Source organism: Aedes albopictus, chromosome 3 (assembly GCF_035046485.1).
Source record: "Aedes albopictus strain Foshan chromosome 3, AalbF5, whole genome shotgun sequence".
Classification (NCBI taxonomy): Eukaryota; Metazoa; Arthropoda; class Insecta; order Diptera; family Culicidae; genus Aedes; species Aedes albopictus.
In genome coordinates, this window is record NC_085138.1 from 369,763,016 (window position 1) to 369,783,630 (window position 20,615).

The window sequence follows — 20,615 nt, forward strand, 5'->3', positions numbered from 1 at the left end:
CTCCTATGAATGCGCAAACTCCCTCAAATACGACCACGTGGTTCCCCACGCCGTTGCTAAGAAGCAACAGGTTTGTTTCCATACCTGTTGCATACCGGCACACGTGCCCGGGCCTGTTTACAAACAACCGGCTTCACCCGGCATGGCAACTAGACCGCCTGTGGTTTCCCGGCTACCGTATCCATGGAAACCAAACATCCATAACAGAAAATTTTCAACCGCCTACTAGATGGATTGAAGTTACTTGCGTAAAATGTGAGAAATTTTAATTTTTAACATACTAAAAATGGCAAATAGGCACAAGTTTATACACGATACAGCAGGTAAGCACGTATTTCACCAGGTTAGCATGGAGTTTCCATCCAAATCAATGAATCTCCTATTGCACAGTTGAATTCTTCAACGCCACCACCGCGGAGAATGAGGAGGTCATCAAAGACTTCCTGGACAACGATGATGTCACAATCCTGGCGGCCGTGTCCATCGACGGCGAAGTCCTGTTCCAGAACGCCGTCCCAGTTGACGAACACTACAGCCTGCTGTTCTACAAAATCCCAAACCTGGACTATCACAGCAGTCAAAATGCACAGCCGAAAATCGGTATGCTTACCCTGGAGGGCGGTTTGGCCAAGTCCATCTACAACTCGCTGCAGCGGGTATTTTCGCCGTATATCCTGAAGAAATCTGAATACTCGACCGAGGTGAAAACGATCCTTCAGAATCTACACTCCAATCTAGGTCTATCGCTTGGGTTGACCGAATCCGGTATTCTATCCATCCAGGATGAGATCAATTTTTGGCAGCAAAAGACCCGTACCCTACCAACGAAGGCCGATCGCGAAGCGGCCAAGTCGTTCGCGGCGATCCTCGAGAAAGTCAATGATCATATGAAGTATGGCACTGTACTAATCTAGATAAATTTGGACAATACAGTCGAATGTTTCTTATAGGGAAGGTACGGAAACTAGTCTCCATCAGTTGGACGAATTCATTGACGTGTGTCAGTCGCATCTGGATGAGATATGGCGACTTCCGAATCACTATCCACAAAATCGAATGTGTAGCATCTTCGATTTGATCTGTAATGACAATAAGAGCGAACCCTAGATACTTTGTAGACTACAGTTCTCCAAATTGTTTTCAGCATCACACGTGGTTAGCACGTGTACGAAACATCTTGCTGATCTAGAGGTATGGGATGCAGGTTCCATCTACTTGGATGAAGCCATCAACCACGTTAAGGAAACGCTGGAGTCGTGGTATCAAACATTTGACAGCTTGACGAGGCTTTTCTGGCCGAATTACGAACTTCATGCGTGGATTGGGGATCCGTACAGCTCGAAGCAGTTGAACAAGTTCCGTACGAGATTCAATGAGGTTGGTATCAGTTCTTGGTTCGAACCTCAATTTAAATGGAGGTTTTGATGCTTGACTTGAGCTCACGAAACTTTAACATCTACCAGATACTGGAAATCAAGAACTCCAAGGACTTGCTGTATGCTCTGTTCTTCGATAACGATGAATACTTTCTCCACGTCAGTGATATTGCAGAACCTTTCAAAGGTATGTAAGATAGCTTTCCAGGTCAAATTTTAAATTCGCAACCTTTCGCAGAAATCAATATCTACGACCTGACCCCGCTTGGAAACAAACGCTGGGAAATGGCCAAGTCCCGTATGGAATCTTCTCTGGCGAAGGTGGACGAAAACGTCGTTACCATCCTGAAGCAGAAGATCTACGAAAGCGCCGGTAACCCACGGCAGGCGATCCACGTGTTCAACCGATACAAAGATATCTTCAATCGCCCGTACGTAATGAAGGCACTGACGGTTGAACGTGAACAACTATTCCAAAGCGTACCGATGATCATACGTGAACTGCGCGAAATGCTAACGGCTGCCAACTACACCGAAGATGAAGTTACGCCGATTGTTTCCGAGACGCGTTGGTACCGGGTGGTTGAACAGCAAATCGGACAACTGGAAACCGTTGCAGCAAAAGTTCTGACGGATCGGGAGGGGTTCGATGGGACGTACAAGAAAATTTCCAATTTCAGAGAAGAAATTCAGGCGATGATCCGGACGAACTTTGAAAGTTGGACCGAGAACTCGATGAGTGCGATCCGCGAAGGGGAGTTGAGGTAGGTTTAGACTTAGGTTATAGGATTCAGTGAAATATTGTCTAATCGTGCTTACAGCCTTCGCGAGAATCAACCGGTAGTGATCTTCGACAAAACCGAGCGACAACTGATGAAGGTCACCTTCGGCCCTAAGATCGTGACATTCTGTGACGAAGCTCGACATCTTCAGAATCTAGGGCTGAAGCTCAACCCCGAGATTCAGAAAAGCATATCCCACTCGATGAAATTCATATCGTATGCTCGTAGACTACAACAGATCGCCACCTTTCACAATACGATCGGTGATAGGATGATTCCCTGTCAGCGTCCGATCATGTTGAAGAACGCGATGGAATTCGCAAACCTGGTCAAGAGCGAGTCCGTATCGTGGAACGATGAAGACTCAGTCGAACGATACATCAACAATTTGCAAGAGGCCGTTAAACGGTTGTCCAAGGATAACAACCAGCTCACGGGATACCATGAACAGGCCAAGAAATCCGTTCTCAAGCTTATGGAAACGGACCTGATTCGACAAAGTAACATATGGAAGGATGAAATGCGAAATCTCCGCGAGATCATTTTCAATCTGGAACGACAAGGTTACACGAACTTGAACCCTTTCAAACTACACTGGGATCATCAATTGTACAAGGTTCTAGAGTACCAGTACGTTGCAGGGTTACTGGACGTACACCAGAAACTACCAGACATTCACGTGGATCTGGTATTCCGACAACAGCAGATACAGTTTCGTCCCACGCTGGAAGAGATCAAATCCAAGTACTACTCCCAATTACGCCGGTTCATCGAGAAACCACTCAGTTTCAAAGGCCTCTCAGAACAAAGCCCCAACATTTTCAAGGTGATGATCGAAAGGAACGCACAGCACTTCTCCGTGCTGTACGAGAAGGCAGATATTGTGTTCCGAGAGTTGATCGAATTCCGGGACAGCTGGCTCCCATGGGTGTCACTGGGAATGACTGATCTGGAACAACTATGCACAGTTCACTGCACGAACTGGCAACACTGGGACAACAATTTCCGTGCCTGCAAGAAGTTCAGCCAGCAGATAGCCCGCATTCAAACATCCGAAAAGGAAATCGATTGTCTGATCGTTAACTATGCTCCGCTCTGCTCGGACATTGACGCCATCAGTCGACGATACTGGGAAGCACTGGCAAACAGCTTGAGAACTTCTATCCTGGACAACATCTCCGTACTACAAGAATATCTAGCCTATTCGTTCCAAGTGCTGCAAAACATTCCCCAAGACGAACTAGGAATATCCGAGTCGAGTGCGAAGTACGAGAAGATTGTGAGTGATCTGCCGAAGATGACCGAAATGATCAAGTCTCTACAAGGCAAGGACGGATGTCTAGCGGGCTGGTGTAAGGAGCGCGTATCCGCTTTGAGCGGTATCCTGACGCAGTGGAACCAGTTGCAACCGCTGATTGAGAACCATCAAACATTGCTGCAAGGTCGGTTGGATATCATAAAAGAGAATATCTTGCGGCAGATCAACGAGCTGAACGACGAAGCAGAGAAGTTCTCCATTCGATGGGAGTCTACGATACGGGATCTAGAGGTATGTCTAGGCTTCAGTTATGTGAATTCATAGGCCTTACGTTTATGTTTTGTAGACGAACGACAATGCGGATATGAGTCTATTCCGCGAACGTCAAGGCCAATGGAAAGGCATCATCGCTAAAAGAGAGACTCTCCAGTAAGTATATATTGCAACATAGAGGTGAACCAAAAGCGCACAAAAACCTTACTTTTCACAGGAAACAAACGGAAAAATTCAACATCACAGTCCCTGAGGACTTTGACTCTATATTTGCAAAGCTTGAATCCGAAATCATAGAACAAGGTAAAAACTGGGAGGCATTTAACAATTTCCTGAATGACTATGAAACCATCGCAAGCGAAGAATGGACCATCTACAGGCGAAGACCACACATTCTAACTGAATTCCTAGCCAAATGGGAGAAACCACTTGATCAAGCACCGAACGTAGCCAGTTCACGCATCTTGTCTACGATCGAACGATACAAAACTATTCAACCACAGCTCAACGCCCTGCAGTCGGACGCCCTCATCGAGAAGCATTGGGCCAAGATTTGCCAAATATTGAAAATTGACTCCAAAACCCAACATGATCTCTGTCTTGGAGATGTCCTCGCCGTTGCGGACAACCTCCTTCAGCAGGCTACCGAAATTCAATCCATAGTACGCCAGGCAGCCTCTGAACACGTCATTCGACAGGCGATTGTTGAACTTGAACAGTGGAGTGCTACGGCTATGTTGAAGTTGGTTCAACACACCGATTCTAAGGGGTCGACGGTCTCACTGATCAAGGACTACACGGAAACGTTGAACAAGATAGGCGACAACCAATTTCTACTTCAGTCGGCCAAAAATTCAGCCTCGTTTGAATCGTTTTCTGATCAAGCTGATATTTGGGAAGAGAAGCTCAACAACCTAGACTACATTATAACACATCTGAATCAGATCCAGAAAAAGTGGATCTATCTGGAACCGATATTTGGTGTTGGTACGTTGAAAAGAGAGGAAGCAGTGTTCAAGAGCATCGACAAGAACTTCCGATACATAATGAAGGAGATCGCAGATGATCCCAGGGTTGTATCGGTTAACAAGATCAACAACGTGGTCTCTATTATCGAAACCCTACAGAACCAAATATCTCGCTGTCAGAATGCGCTAAGCTCGTATATTACATCAAAACGCAATGCCTTTTCCAGGTTCTACTTTCTATCGGATGATGATCTACTGGAAATTCTTGGTCAATCATCGAAAGAAGCCATTATTCAGAAGCACATACGCAAGCTATTTCCCGGAATCTACAAACTAGTTATTGAAGAGCAAAGCTTGCGGATTCTTGGTTTCTGTAGTGAAGAAGGAGACAAATTGCAGTTGACGAGCCCCATAACGATCACTCCAATTGTTGAAGAATGGTTGAACACCTTGGTCGTGGAGATCAAGTCGACCCTGAAGCACTTGATCAAGCAATGTCTTCAGGTAGATGCGATCGACGAAGGCGTCATACGCGAATTCCCTATGCAAGTGATCTGCTTAGTCAACTCAATTAATTTCACCCGACGAGCAGAGAAAGCCATCTCCGGCATGCAGCTCAACGACCTCAAGCGTCAAATTCAAAACGACATCAATAAGTTTTCAACGATTCTTCATCAAAATACGGATTTGCTGACGCAAATCAAACTACGCTCGTTGCTGATCGACCTCGTTTACCAGTCCACGACTGTAGACTATTTGAGCAACCATAACGTAACGAATCTTCAAGATTGGTATTGGCTACAGCAGCTCAAGTTCTATCAAGATCGCAACGGATCTGTCCTCGTCAAAATGGTCTACGCGGAGTTCGAGTACTCATACGAATTCCTCGGAAACTATAACAAACTGGTCTACACTTCCCTTGCTCACAACTGTTACCTCACCCTGACCCAAGCGATGCAACTGGGCCTGGGTGGGAACCCCTTCGGACCTGCGGGAACCGGTAAGACCGAGTGCGTCAAATCACTGGGCGCAATGCTCGGTAGACTGGTACTGGTGTTCAACTGCGACGAAAATATTGACACGGCCGCTATGGCACTGATTCTCTCTGGACTTGCCCGATGTGGAGCCTGGGGTTGTTTCGACGAATTCAACCGACTACAGGAAGCGACCTTATCAGCAATATCCATGTTGATTCAACCGCTTCAGGTTGCCCTCAAAGATAAGCAACAGGAGGTGCAGCTGAACAACGAAACCGTTCCGTTAAATCACCACTGTTGCGTATTCGTGACGCTGAACCCCGCTGGAGAAGAATACGGTGGACGTCAACAGTTACCACTGAACCTGCAGGCCTTATTCCGTCCAATCGCCATGCAAGCCCCAAGACCACAGCAAATCGCTCGAGTAACGCTTTTCGTAGAAGGTTTCAAGAACGCAGATCGCATCGGTGGTCAAATCGTGGAACTGTTCGAACTTTCGAAGAAGATGCTCTCCAAACAACGTCACTACGATTGGGGTCTTCGCGAACTGAAATCGATCCTTTCGGCTTGCGGATCTGCACTTAAAGTTTCCGGAGATGATCTATCGTACGATCAGGAAGCTGGCTTGGCAGTCAACGTGATCCGCTCTAACACAATGTCCCGGCTTACCCTTTCGGACTGCAAACGGTTCGACATTGTACTGTCGAACGTTTTCCCAAACATTCAGCTGGCTGACAGTCAAAATGAAGACCTGAGATCGAAGATCTTGGAGGCGTTCTCCATCCTCGGGTTCCAGTCGAACAATCGGCAAGTAGAGAAATGTCTCGAACTGGCGGCGCAACTACAGAAACGGATGGGAGTGGTGGTCATTGGGGCTCCTCGATCCGGGAAATCCACGGTAATTTCAATTTTGAAAGAAGCACTTCTTGCGCAAGGCAGAACAATAAGGACGCACATTATCTCTCCAAAGTCGATGAGTCGAGTTCAGCTGCTTGGGAAACTCGACCCGGATACTCGTCAGTGGACCGATGGTGTTTTGACGTCAACAGCCGTGGCAGTCAACGCTGAGCCGCGGTCTGTCATATCCTGGATTATCTGCGATGGAGACATCGATCCGGAGTGGATCGAAGCGTTGAACTCCGTTTTGGACGACAACCGACTGCTCACGTTGCCATCCGGATGGAGAATTCAGTTTGGAAGCAATGTTAATTTCCTGTTCGAAACTCATGACCTGTCAACGGCATCGCCAGCAACGATCTCCAGAATGGGGATCATCAATTTGAACGCGGAGGACCTCCCGTACCAGTTGATCGTTAACGCTTGGTTAGCGAAGCATGCTGAAGGCGATGATCTGAAGTCGTTTTTGGATCAACACTTCTATCGCGCAGTTGATTGGATCGACGAGCAGAAGAAACGTCCACCGGGATACTCAATGATCAGTTTGGCCGAGGCTGGACTAGTGGCGATCGATAATGTGAAGTCAACCGAACAATTCTGTGTTAATCTTCTGAGTGGATTATGTGGCGTGCTTAGCCAGGATGATAAGAACAAACTTTCAAACCAGATATTCTCGTGGGCAGACGTAACGATAACTGATGGATCTGTGGCAGAATACCACTACTACAATTCATTCCGAGATATGATCGAGCTGTACAGTACGGATGAGATTACCGGATCGTATATTAGCGAGAATGTTTATACCAACGTTTTGGTGAAGACTCCTTTGATGAAGCTCAGCGGCGAGCTTCTGAAGTGTGTTCTACAATCGAAGGAACGGCAAGTGGCATTACTCGTTGGTCCTAGCGGAAATGGGAAGAGTCTCCTTCTGCAAACCATAGTCAGCGAGTTCAACGGATATCAGTTAGTAATTGTCAACTGTAGTGCTCAACTAACAACCTCTAGTATTCTGAATACTCTCAAGCAGAACTCGCTGGTCATCACCACTGTCAAGGGCAAAGAATACCGACCCAAGTTTTCACGGATAATTTTATACTTTAAGAATATTGATCTTTGCTCCATTGATTCCTGGGGTACGTGTGAAGTAGTTGAACTACTCCTGCAGCTCATCAACCGCAACGGGTTTTACTCAGATTCACTTGAATGGATCAGCGTCAGCGGAATTCAAATATGTGCGTCCATCTCCAACCTAACCAAAGCTCAGATATCTTCGAGATTCCTATCCATCTGTCATCTAGTGCAAATTGGCTATCCGAACAATTCGGATATGGAGAGTATCGTAAAGAGCATGATCCTGCCGATCTACAATCAGCTGGGCAAGGGATCGATCAAACTGAAACTCAACGACTTGGCACGGGCGATCATGAATATGTATTTCAAAATTCAAGCTCACTTCAATCGAGGCGAAACGGTGCACTATCGATTCACTCCGAAGATGATCGAACGTTGGATCAGTGGAGTGCTGTATTATCCCGAGGAATACTTCAGCCAAGCAGTAAGATACGAATGTGATCGCATATTCTGCGATCGCCTCGTTACAGATGACGATCGGCAATCGTTTGACGAGATTTTGCGGAATAACTTCCGGATGTTAGTGGATATGGATAACAAGAGCGTATTCGTTCCTAAGGAAGGTCAAAATATTGCTGAACTACACCTAGTGGAGAGGCAGTTTTTGTACGAGACCGTCAACCAGGTTATCTCGTTATGCAGTAAGTATCAGAAGGATTCAGTTTCAAGCATTCATTGTAATTTTGTCTTCATTTCTAGACTCGGAGGTAATACAGGTAGACATTCCGATATCGGAAGCCTTCCTAGAAGCAGTTGCCGCAATGGTTCGTGTCCTTTCGAGGCCCCAAGCAAATCTGGTACTCTGTGGAAGAACTGGCTCCTGCCGTCTGGAAGCTTTGTACGTAGCATCCAGCATGCTAAACATAAAAGTTGCTTTTCCACAAACGTCCAAAAACTACACTATCCACGACTTCAACAACGATATAAAAATCGTCATGCAGAACTGCGCCATCGAGAACGAACCAGTAGCATTCTACATCGACCATGCGGTTATTGACTATTTGGAAGATATCATGAAAACTTGCGAAGCCATTCTCGAAGGAGCAGATCTATCGGACTTTTTCGGGGACGACTTGGAAAACTTGGCCAACCCATTGAAAGCCCAAGCAGCGCTGGAGTCGTTCCAGCTGTCCCTATCGGCTTACTTCTTGCAACGTCTGAGAAATAACTTTCATTTGGTGATCCTCCTGGAATATTCCTCGCCGAAGCTTCGAGAGCTCTTCGACAACTATTCTGCGTTGTACCAAAAATCGGAAATGATTTGGATCTTGGATGATAAGATAACCCCCGTGGACAGTCTTGCTCGATATCTTGGAGAAATCAGCAAGAACGGTTTAGATTCGCAACAGATCCCCGTACCCGTATTCTTCAACGATTTGCTCGACAGCAACATGTGTCAATGGTCACGATCTCCGAAGCGCAGAATACAGCTCGTTAGAACATACCGACATGTGTACGAGATTGAAAAATCCGACAAGGAACGCTACAAGTTCAAGATACAGATCGGGGTCGATAAACTGTCGGAAACTCACAAAGTGGTAGAGAAGCTCAAACTAGAAGCCCAGGAGAAGCAGATTGCCTTGGCAGAGAAGCGCAAACTGGCGAACACTTCGTTGGAAATGATATCTTCAACAATGCGAGGAGCCAATGATCAGAAAACTGAATTGTTAGAGTTGCAACGGAAGACTCGGGAAAGTAGCGTTAAGCTAATGGAGCGAAAGAAGGTGATAGAAGAGGAGCTAAGTCAAGTCGAACCAATACTACGGGAGGCCAGTGCCGCTGTTGGTCAAATAAAAACTGAAGCCTTGTCGGAGATTCGATCGTTACGAGCTCCTCCGGAAACGGTGCGGGATATCTTGGAGGGCGTGTTGCGTTTGATGGGCATACGGGATACCTCATGGAACAGTATGAAGACATTTTTGGCTAAACGGGGCGTCAAAGAGGACATCCGTTCGTTAGATCCGGTGAGGATCAGTCCAGAGAATTGCCAATCAGTGGAGAAGCTACTGCAGGCGAAGTCGGAATCGTACGACCAGAAGAATGCCAAGCGAGCTTCGGCTGCGGCAGCTCCTTTAGCGGCTTGGGTTATTGCCAACGTCAAGTACTCGAAGGTAATCCAGAGCATAAAACCGCTAGAGCGAGAGCAGAATGAATTGAAGGAAAATTTGGAGAAAGCCGAGCGGGAGATGAAGTCCTTGTCTAGCGGACTGGATAACGTGAATGACAAGGTGAAGGAGCTATCGGAGCAACTGAACGTGTATACCCAGGAAGCAGCTATGCTGGAGATCAAGCTAGACGATGCCAAGCAGACATTGCATGCTGCGGAAGTCTTGGTACAGAGTTTAAGTTCGGAATACATCAGCTGGAGTAAGGAGTTGGAAGAGTTGAATGAAACAATAAATCACATGGACAGGCGAAGCTTCTTGACAGCTTTCTGTATCACGCATCTTTCTGACCTGTCTTTGGAGGATAGAAAAGTCACATTGGAGAGGGTATCTGAGCTAGTCAAAGGTCAACCATTCGACCTCGATGATCTTGTAACTAACCAAGACAAGATTATTTGGGAAAGTATGGGTCTTACTGCCGATCAACAATATCGAGAAAATGCTGTCGTACTCAACCAATTTCTCCAGCTTCCTTTCGGTACAACACCCATACCTTTGCTGATAGATCCAACTGAAGTGGGACAAAAGTGGCTAACAAACTATCTGAACCTTATGAACCGAACATACGAACTGACAAGTCAATCCACTGATCGGTTCAGTTACATACTCGAGTTAGCAATCCGATTCGGAAAGATCCTCATAATCCGTAATGTTAATTCAATCGAGACCCCACTACTTTCACTTATCTTCACCCGAATCCATAGTCGCTTCAACAAACGGATGATTCAGATTGGTAACAAGCTAATCGACCTGCACGATGACTTCAAACTCATCTTGTTAACTCAGAATGATAAACTCAGTCTAGGCCCGGAACTCCAAGCGAACTTCATGAACCTCAAGTTCACTACAACGGTAGCCGGGTTGACGGATGTCCTCAAATTCAAATGGGTTCTGGCCAAGGAACCCGAAATAGAGAAGAAACGAATTGAACTTCTTGAGGAAGAAGGCAAACTGACAAAAGAGAAGCGTAATCTACAGGATCGTCTACTGCAGGAACTGTCCTCGTCACATGGTGATATTCTGAAAAATGAACCTCTTCTGAATACCTTGAACAGCATCAAGGCTAGTGCTAGCTCGATCGAGCAATCGTTAGCTGAGTTCGCTAGCATACGCGATCAGCTCATGGAGCACTACAACCAAAGACGCGAGTTCTGCAGTATGGCCTCTCGATTCTACATGGGCATTAGACGTTTCTACAGCATTAACGTGTCCAAGTTTACCGCTATCTTCCTGAGCGTGATCGACAACGAGAAGCATTCCACGGTAGACGAGCTTTATAAGATTTTGGTAAGGAGGGTATTCTCACTGTTGAGTCGAAGCATCCCCAAAGACGAACAAATGATCCTTGGATTGAATATTTGCAAGCAAGCCTTCCCTCAGCTATTACCGAAAAAGGAGTGGGAATCGTTTGTGTTCAATTTCACAAACGCTGATCAAATCACGGATCACCAAATCCCGTCCTGGATCAAACAGGAATGCGTTCAGAAGGTCTTGGCTATGAAGCAACAACATCCCGAATTGTATGCGAAGCTAAGCTTGGACAACATCAACACCTGGCAGAAGTACATAGAAAACGACGATACAAGCATCCCGGTTGGAGTTACCGATTTCCAAGCTATTATGGTAGCTCAAGTATTAAGGCCTGACTTGCTGATCCGTACGATAACTCGATCAGTTCAGAACATCCTTGGTCTGAAGACCTTGTACACGACACGACCTTCAATCAAACTGCTGTCTGAGGAAACCTCGGCGGAAGAACCACTTTTGCTGATTACCTCGTCCGGTATTGATCCATCGGAGGAGGTTCGGGAGTTTGCCAAACAGACGATCGGGTTGTCCAAGTATGCGGAACTAGCCATCAGTAAAGGTCACGAAGCGGATGCGATGAAACTGATTAAGGAAGCTGCTGCCGGAGGAGGCTGGGTGTGCATCAAGAACATTCACACCGTTCCGCAGTGGATTCGACATCTGGATGAAGCGTTGAAGTCATTGGAGGTAGTAAAAGACTTCAAACTTTGGTTGACATCGGAAACGGACAAGAACCTGTACGAGGTGTTCGTCAAGAAGTGCAACAAGGTGCTGTACGAGCCTCCAAAGGGGCTGAAGTACAAGATGAAACTGCTACTGGACCAGCATGCCGGGACGGTGACCAAGAAGCGGGATTACAAGTCGATTAAAATGTACGTTGGACTGTTCATGCTGCATTCGATCATCCAGGAGCGGCGATCGTACATTCCTCAAGGTGAGTAGTATGTGACGAAACTACGTAAGCACATATGTTTTGCGTACAACTTGGGACCGTTATTGAAGGAAGGATTAATGTCGAAAGAAATCCTACCTAATGGCGTACTCATTCATCTGCCGGGCACGCGATTCAACAACTTTTTCAGGGGGTGGGCGATCCCAAAAATTTGACTTGTGGTTACTTCAGCAATTCAATTTCAATTTTCTGATGTAGTACTGAAACATACTGTTTTATTGCATTTGAACGCTCGAGAGTACGATTCAAACTGGCCGATGTAGAATAATCGTATCAACCATTCTACAGGTTGGAGCAAATGGTATGACTTTTCTGATTCTGACCTGCGGACTGCTATGCAACTAATCAAGTACACAGAAGGATCAAACACCCTGAAGATTACCTGGCCACTGTTGCAAGGGCTCTGCGAAAAGGTCGGCTACGGAGGAAGGATCGACAGCGACAGCGACTTCGAGAAGTTGGAGTATCTTTTGCGAGAGATGTTCGATGAGAAAATCATGGCCAGCCGTTGGCAACCGATGTTCGCGAACGTTAGTTTTCCGAATTCCAATCACTTGGATGTGAGTTACGCAATTAAGTGCAAAGAAGGTTTTGGTTGAAAACAATGATCTCTTCCAGGATTACGTGAAAGCAGTCGATCAGCTGCCGGATACAGATACGCCCACTATGTACGGAATCCCAGTATCAACGAACGCTTCAAGGGATGTCATCTTTTGTAGGAACACTTTGAAGGACCTTAGACAGAAATACTTCAGTGGTGGTAGCACCCAAAACTACGAGAAGCGCGTCAAGCCCATTATCAATTTGTGGGGCAAACTCATGGTAATTTCATGAAACTTAATCCATACATATGTAAAATCGCAACTTTTTTACAGACTGGTACCATCGCTAACCGCCTCGACACTATCATCGAGCGCAACAAGAACAAACAAGATGCTTGGACGATCTTCATACTGTCAGAGTTGGCGATCGTGCGCAGCCTCTACGACTCGATCAACGATACCCTCCAGATGATCAAGAACTCCGTGAAGGAGCTGGCAACCATCTCCGCAAAGGACAGAACTATGCTTACAATCATTTGCGATAACCAGGTGCCACTGCAGTGGCGTCGGATATGGAGCGGTCCGAAGACGGTGATCGAGTACTTGAAAGCGATCGCGTTCAAAACGCGAGAAACGGAACTTCTGTACAACAAGATCGTCGAAGAGGCTCGCGTTCAGGAGATAAACTTCAAAAATCTGTTCAGCGTTGATGCTTTCCTGACGACCGTGAAGATGATCAAGTCGGAAGAACTGGGCGTGTCGACAACGAAATTGAAGCTGGTAGCGTACTTTGACGATCGCAAACGGGACAAGTCGATCGTGATAGGACCTTTGCTGGTAAGTCGTGTTTTAGAACTCGACAAATCCATTTCTTAACATTTCTTTCATCTTAGATCGATGGTGGTTATCTGAGCAATGGTAAACTAGCAATCCAGCAAGGTTCACAGCAATCCGTTGGCTCTAGCTACACCGGCAGTTTTTCTTTGGATTACATCGAATCAGAGAACGTGGAAAATGGTCAATCCGGCAACAAGTCTACTTCACGGGCAGATCAATTTGAAATCCCAGTGTACAACAACATCTCGCGCGATGCTCTAATCTGTCAGATAGCGATCGAGGTCGGACCGGGGCTGAGCAGGGCTCAGCTAGTGGCGGCCGGCATTGCCCTCATTGTGCCGGAAAGTTACTAGACAAGGAGATTTTCTTTCAACACACAACTCACCTAGATTGAATCACTATTTAAATTTAATAACACGGAGCTATTTACACAGTTTACATCGTGGCAGATGAACACACCTAGGCAGTGGGACACTATTTTGCGAATAAAGCTAGGACTTTCCTTCGGAAGTCTCCGATGCACCATTAAAACTATTTGTACTACTATTACCACTACTACTACTACTGCTACTGGAAGAAGCACTTCGATCAAGATTTCGGATCATACCTGTGGCGGGACCTTGGAGGACTTTCCTCGAGAGACGCATGAAACCCGAAACCGGATCGCGACCAAAGTATTTGACCTGGATTTCCGACCCGACTGTCAGTCCCAGTGCGGAGGGATGGGCGATCTGCAAAGAGGGAGTTCGCTTAGTATTCGGTGGTACTTATGTTCGCTATAAAAACGCGCTATTCGAAAACAAAAAGGAGGAAACGAAAAACAAAAAGCGCAACTTGAAATATAACTTAAAATCTCTTGGACTTTGAATATTTTATAAAAGCTTATATTACAATTGATTAAAAATGAGTTTGTTGGTCAACCTAGAATTTAGACATCTCTATCTCTGTAGAGATTCATTGAAGAACTACGAACTATTATTCCAGGGATTCCTCCAGGAATTGCTCCAGGGATTCCTCCAGAAATTCCTCCAGGGATTCTTACAGAGATTCCTCCAGGAATTCCTCCAGGGATTCCTCCAGGAATTCCTCCAGGGATTCCTCCAGGAATTCCCCCAGGGATTCCTCCAGGAATTCCCCCAGGGATTCCTCCAGGAATTCCCCCAGGAATTTCTCCAGGGATTCCTCCAAAAATTTCCTCCAGTAATTCCTCCAGGAATTTCTCCAGGAATTTCTCCAGGAATTCCTCCAGTGATTCCTCCAGGAATTCCTCCAGTAATTTCTCCAGGGATTCCTCCAGGAATTCCTCCAGTAACTCCTCCAGGAATTTCTCCAGGAATTCCTTCAGGGATTCCTCCAGGGATTCCTCCAGTAATTTCTCCAGGAATTCCTCCAGTAATTTCTCCAGGAATTCCTCCTGTAATTCCTCCAGGAATTTCTCCAGGAATTCCTCCCGGGATTCCTCAAGGAATTCCTCCAGAGATTCCTCCAAAGATTCCTCCAGGGATTCCTCTAGGAATTCCTCCATTGATTCCTCCAGGAATTCCTTCAGGGATTCCTCCAGGAATTCCTTCAGGGATTCCTCTTTATCCCAACTGGTAACAGATAATGACATGATCTCGAAAATTTTTGTTGCAGACAAAACGGAAGCTGAATTTGTTGCGTACTTTTCAACTCGTGAATAATCAATTATTACCAACCCAAAATCGAACTTTTTTGATGAAAAATAGCCGAACACTACCGCCTCCTCTATAACGGTTCGCGTTGTTTCGCTAGCCTGACTCCAAACCCCCGTGTATTCATATAGGAAAAGGTTCACGCCTAAGCTGATTTGACAGAAGCGTTCGCTCGCTTTGCTGGTCGACCGTTAAATTTAGGGGGGACACTTTTGAAACACCACTGTCACGTCGGTTCGTCGGTGGCTTTACCGCCTTTCCTTGAGCCGACCATCGACCATCACTCCTAGGTGCTTCAAAGCGCGTTTCTATGCAATTACGTGCTCTCCGATTGCGATCTCCATCCTCCGGACTGCTTTACAGTTGCTGAGCAGGAGCAGTTTTGTGATGGGCAATCTGAAGCTTCACTCCAGTCATCTATCTTTGAATAGCGGTGGTTGATTCCGTCACCACTTGCACTTCTTCAAGCGTCACACTTTTAACCAGTTAAGAGAATTGTCAGACAAAAGAGGCATAAAACAAGCAACAAAGAAGACGCGGCGATTACTCTTTATCCCAACTGGTAACAGATAATGACATGATCTCGAAAATTTTTGTTGCAGACAAAACGGAAGTTGAATTTGTTGCGTACTTTTCAACTCGTGAATAATCAATTATTACCAACCCAAAATCGAACTTTTTTGATGATACATCTTCAGCAGTGTTGCAGTGTTTACCGACTCGAAGTTACCGTTCGAAAATCGCAATGCAAGCCTTAAAAATCTCTAAACTCGTGGTGTACGATTTTTGTCCTGTTCTGTTCAAGTTGGGGCATACCTATGTCGCATTGGGTAGAATGTCGCAACAAATTTAGGTTGTGACATTGTCGTTATTGTTGCGCGATGGTTGAATTTTGATTCACTGCTTTTAACACTTGGTAATACTTTTCTCAGTAGCTTGAAAGGTAACACTCCGTTGTACATAGCATTCTAGAACGTTGGCCCGAGTATGGAGCCTTGTGGAACAGCAGCCGTCACTTCTAAAGATCTCTGTTTTGCGTTGGTCTTCTATATCAGTACCCTGTTCTAGAAGTAGCTTCGTAAAATATGGCAGATATTTGGGAACCCGAACCTGATAAGTATGATCTTCTTCAACCGTTTTTCTAGGGTATCCAGCAGACATGAGTCTGTATAAGAGCCTGGGTCTCCTGTCAGCTTTCCTTGTTTCGGCAGCATTAACTTCTGAATGTTGCATCTTTCTGGGAAGAAGCCTTTATGATTCAGGCATTTTTGTAGTGCCGACCTGACCATGTCCGAAAACATTAATATGACCGTTCCAACTGCTACATTAGGAATCCCATCCAGAACCGGTAGTTTTCCTGAACTTGAGTCCCTTCTTGGTTATCAACACCTCTGCATTGTATATCCGAGCACCTTCGGTGGGTTCTTCTTCAGTCTCCGCGTATGTGGTAGGCAGTCAAAACGTTGAGTCACGTGCGGAAAGACTTTTCACGATCCTCCTCCTTTCTTCCGTTAGCGATGGACTGCAGAAAGTAACATCGATAATGGATTCATGGCCGTCTCTGCGGAATGTGCTGGCCGTTCCATCGTTGCAAAGCCTTACATTTAGCTTCGTGGGGGCTTCCAGTAGGCTGTATTCCTCTTGCATTAGTACCGTGCGGTACCCATATTCTGAACGGTTAAGGGAATCTCACAACAAACACTAAAATAAATGGAAGTTCTTGTTGCTAGAGATAGTGCTTCACATTACCATCAAGTGTGTTTGTTGTCTAGCTAAATGTATAAAATAAATTAAATCTCATAATAACTTCCAGTCTCTGATCTAGACATATTTTTGTTTGTGGACGACGTGTTCCTAATTATGGACACCATAAGAAGCCGTGGTCCTAATTCTGAACACATAGTGTTACTTACTATGTACAAACACATTCTCTACGTTCACAGTTCAGTCAAAAACTATATGTTTTGTAACGATTGGATAATAGAGGAGCTTAATAAAATTAACACCTAAACTCTCGATTCAATATATGCTTCATAAAAGGAAAATCTATTTTGCGTTAGCCGACTGTTCAGAATATGGAGCTGTCTATAATATGGTGCTCGCACGGAAAATCTGCTGCCATTCCACGACGCAAGCGTTGAGGTCAGCTCTGATGACTAATGGCTTCTTAACTTGCTTATTTTACCTTCTTATATTTGAAGCCCATATCCCAATACATTTGGTTCTTTGCTCATCTCAACCAAACCCATTTTTAATCCATCTTTTTATGCTCTTCAACATGAAAAGTCTTTCGCTTTAGTCAGTCTTACGACTCTCTCTTTACAATCCAATTACTTACCTTCCGTTGATCCAACTGCGAGTTGTGCAACAGCGTCGGTGGCATCGACGGGTACAACGTCACCATCACTCCGGTGTCCTTCAGCTCCACAATCTTGGCCGTATAGATGGCGCCGAATTCCAGATCCGGAATCTTCTCCACCTTCATCAGATTCTCCAGGTACTCCTTGGCTTCGTGCATGGCCGCCTCCGAAGGGGCAAATATCCGAAAGGTGTGCTCATCTTCCTGATTTAACTGGACACCAGTCTCCAGATACAACCGACGAATGTTGATTCCCCCGGGACCCAGAAGCTTCGGACGTTGGTGTGGTTCGATCTGCAGCTGGTCCGTCACTGGCCAGCAGTCTTTCTTGAGGGTGCGTGCGGCGGCGATTGTTTCGTCCATGATGTCAATTATCCGGAAGCGAGCTTCCATCGCCTTCTGGAGAGATTTCATCACGACCTGGAATGAAATTCCTAGATAAGTGACCTATTCTAAATAGTTGGTTGTTGCACTAACCTTCAATGGAATTCCTGGCACCTTGATGTCTGCCTGAATTGCCGTCATTCCTCTTCGGGTACCGGCCACCTTCATGTCCATGTCGCCCATGTAGTCCTCGATCCCTAGCAGGTCCGTCAGTATCCTGTAGTCTTGCAGATGTTTCGTATCGTTGTTCTCATACTTGGTGACAAGCCCGATCGCTACGCCGGCCGCAGCTTCCTGCACCGGAATCCCGGCGTCCATCAGTGCCATCGATCCCGCACAAACCGTCGCCATCGAGCTGGATCCATTCGATTCTAGCACCTCCGAAGTAAGGCGAATAGTGAACGGATGATCATGTGGAATGATGGGGACCAGACCCTTCTCGGCCAGGGCACCATGGCCAATTTCTCTTCTACCCACTGGGCCAATCTTCCCCGTTTCACCCGTCGCGTACGGAGGGAACTCGTAATGCAGGAAGAAGTTCTTGGATTTGACACCTGTGTCAAGCGACGTGATGGGATCCAGCTTTAAGGCGCTCTCGTGCGAATCCAACGCAACGGTGGCAAAAACTTGCGTCTGACCTCGCTGAAACAGTGCCGAACCATGCAACGGTCTGTGCAGATTCACCGCACAGGAGATTTTCCTCAAATCGTCCAACTGTCGTCCATCGCATCTTCGGTTCTCCTCAAATATCATCTCCCGGAAAACGTTCTTGCTAAACCGATTGAAGCACTCCGTAATCAACCCAGGATCCACACTCGGATAACTGGACCAGACCTTGTCGATCGTATCCGTCCGTGAATTCGCCACAGCCTGATCCCGACTGAACTTATCGTGAGCGAAATCCCGGAAAATCTCCCGCAGTCTCATCTCGGACATTGTCCTTACGGCGGCTTCGATTTCTTCCTCCGCTTGTGCCATCGGTTCCAGTGCCCTCTTGGGCTTTCCAAACGACTTCTGCAACTTCTCGATTCCATTGATAATGAGCTGGGCCTCTTTTGTGCCCTTTTTGATTGCCATCCGGAGTTCGTTCTCGTTCACTATATTCCCCCGACCTTCCAGCATTACCACCAGGTTCTGCTTCGTGGCCGTCACAATTAGGTCCAGCGCCGACAACTGAAGCTCTTTTCTGGTCGGGTTGATGATGATTTCGTTGTCTACCTGTAAACGTAATTTGAGAACGTCAAATTCTGGTGAAATTCTGGACAGGCCTCCTCGCTAACTACTTACCAATCCAACCCTAACCGCCCCGATCGGTCCATTCCAAGGAATGTCGCTCAGAGCCAAGGCCGCACTGGCTGCATTAATCGCCTGCACGTCCGGCAAATTACTCGAATCGATGGCCAACATATTGCACACCAGTTGCGTATCGCTACGGAAGTCGGCCGGAAACAGCGGTCGAATCGATCGGTCCACCAACCTCGCCGCTAAAATCTCCTTCTCCGAGGGTCCCAGCTCTCGCCTGAGGAAATTCGTGGGAATCCTACCGGCGGCGGCCGCCTTCTGCCGATAGTCCACCACCAGTGGCAGAAACGAATTGTTCCCACCGGAGGGTTTCGATTTGGCCACCGCCGTCACCATGACAGCCGTATCCCCCACGCTGACCACGGAGCACCCGTCGGCAAAGCGGGCATACTTTCCGGACGAAATGCGAATCACTCGACTGAAATGGGATAGAGTTTAAAACTGAAGGAATGAGACTAGTCGCCGGTCTCGGTATCGGTACCTACCCCGTGCTCAGCGCTACATCCACTTCGGGCGATTCGAGCGTGGAATTCCGCCTTCGCTGATGGAATGAATTACCGATGTGACGCAAGTTGTGCCGCTGTCGACCACTAAACCGGATGCACTGCAACATTTTTTGTCAATTTGTTTCTAATTATTTGACAAATTACAGGTGTAATTTAAATTTTAAAAATTTGGTTTTAGATGTTACGAAAACACATTTCACGCACGAGTTTTCTTGTTGGTTTTCTTTGCGACACCATGCAATCAGCCGGCTGGTTGTCATCGTGCAATTTGTTTTGATTCCTTTTCGTACACAGTAAAAAACTAACGAAAAGTCGAAAGGCATTCATGAAGCTCGCATGAAGACTTGACCATCCCTCACTCAGAGAAAAATATATACTAAAAAGTATAAATCCCACACTAAATCACTATTCGCCTGGTTGACCCCAGACTCCGTTTATGTGCTGGATAAACTGGCTAAGTATAACTTTCACATACACATATTCTAGTATAACTTCGACTTACCGAAGCTAGTATAACCGAGATTTATATAATTTTGACTAGAATTTGTTTTGTTTTGATTTTTTTTCTTTAGGAAAATTGAAAAAAAAAACAAAAATATTGCAAACTTAAACATTATTTTATTTAGTAAATGATATATAACTATAGTTAAGCGGTTGTTCCTCGATCACTTCCTAGTGGCCACCATCATTTATCAAGATCAGCGGCATCAGGGCTTCCGTGATAAACAGATCCGGGTTGGTTTTCTCAAGGCCACTTCCACCGCCGTGGATGGCCACTATGCTGCTGAAAGGGTTTCCAAAAGATTTTGACCGTGTTCACTGATTTGGTGGCTTCCGTGTTCGGTACTGTGTGCCAGTTCCAGCAGTATGGAAAGCGTGGCCAGTAAGAGTAACATCTTTGCGGAAAACAGCATCTCGATGACGG

The 20,615-nt window shown here is 46.1% G+C and overlaps 2 protein-coding genes across 2 annotated transcripts; one reads left to right on the top strand and one right to left on the bottom strand.

Annotated features, from left to right (window-relative positions):
* Positions 1-207: 207 nt before the first annotated feature.
* On the top strand, positions 208-13,851 carry LOC109397027 (cytoplasmic dynein 2 heavy chain 1). Its single transcript, XM_062855561.1, has 14 exons — positions 208-323; positions 391-892; positions 951-1,081; positions 1,145-1,377; positions 1,464-1,563; positions 1,615-2,140; positions 2,198-3,707; positions 3,763-3,845; positions 3,907-8,303; positions 8,362-12,069; positions 12,376-12,647; positions 12,706-12,909; positions 12,963-13,466; positions 13,523-13,851. The coding sequence occupies exons 1-14, from the start codon at positions 287-289 to the stop codon at positions 13,817-13,819; spliced, it is 12,504 nt and encodes a 4,167-aa protein (XP_062711545.1). The 5' UTR covers positions 208-286; the 3' UTR covers positions 13,820-13,851.
* A 5-nt stretch (positions 13,852-13,856) lies between these two features.
* Positions 13,857-19,932, bottom strand: LOC109432312 (polyribonucleotide nucleotidyltransferase 1, mitochondrial). Its single transcript, XM_019708651.3, has 5 exons — positions 19,670-19,932; positions 19,170-19,602; positions 17,976-19,100; positions 17,478-17,918; positions 13,857-14,197 (listed from the first exon to the last, which is right to left on the bottom strand). The coding sequence occupies exons 1-5, from the start codon at positions 19,795-19,797 to the stop codon at positions 13,958-13,960; spliced, it is 2,367 nt and encodes a 788-aa protein (XP_019564196.3). The 5' UTR covers positions 19,798-19,932; the 3' UTR covers positions 13,857-13,957.
* Positions 19,933-20,615: the final 683 nt, after the last annotated feature.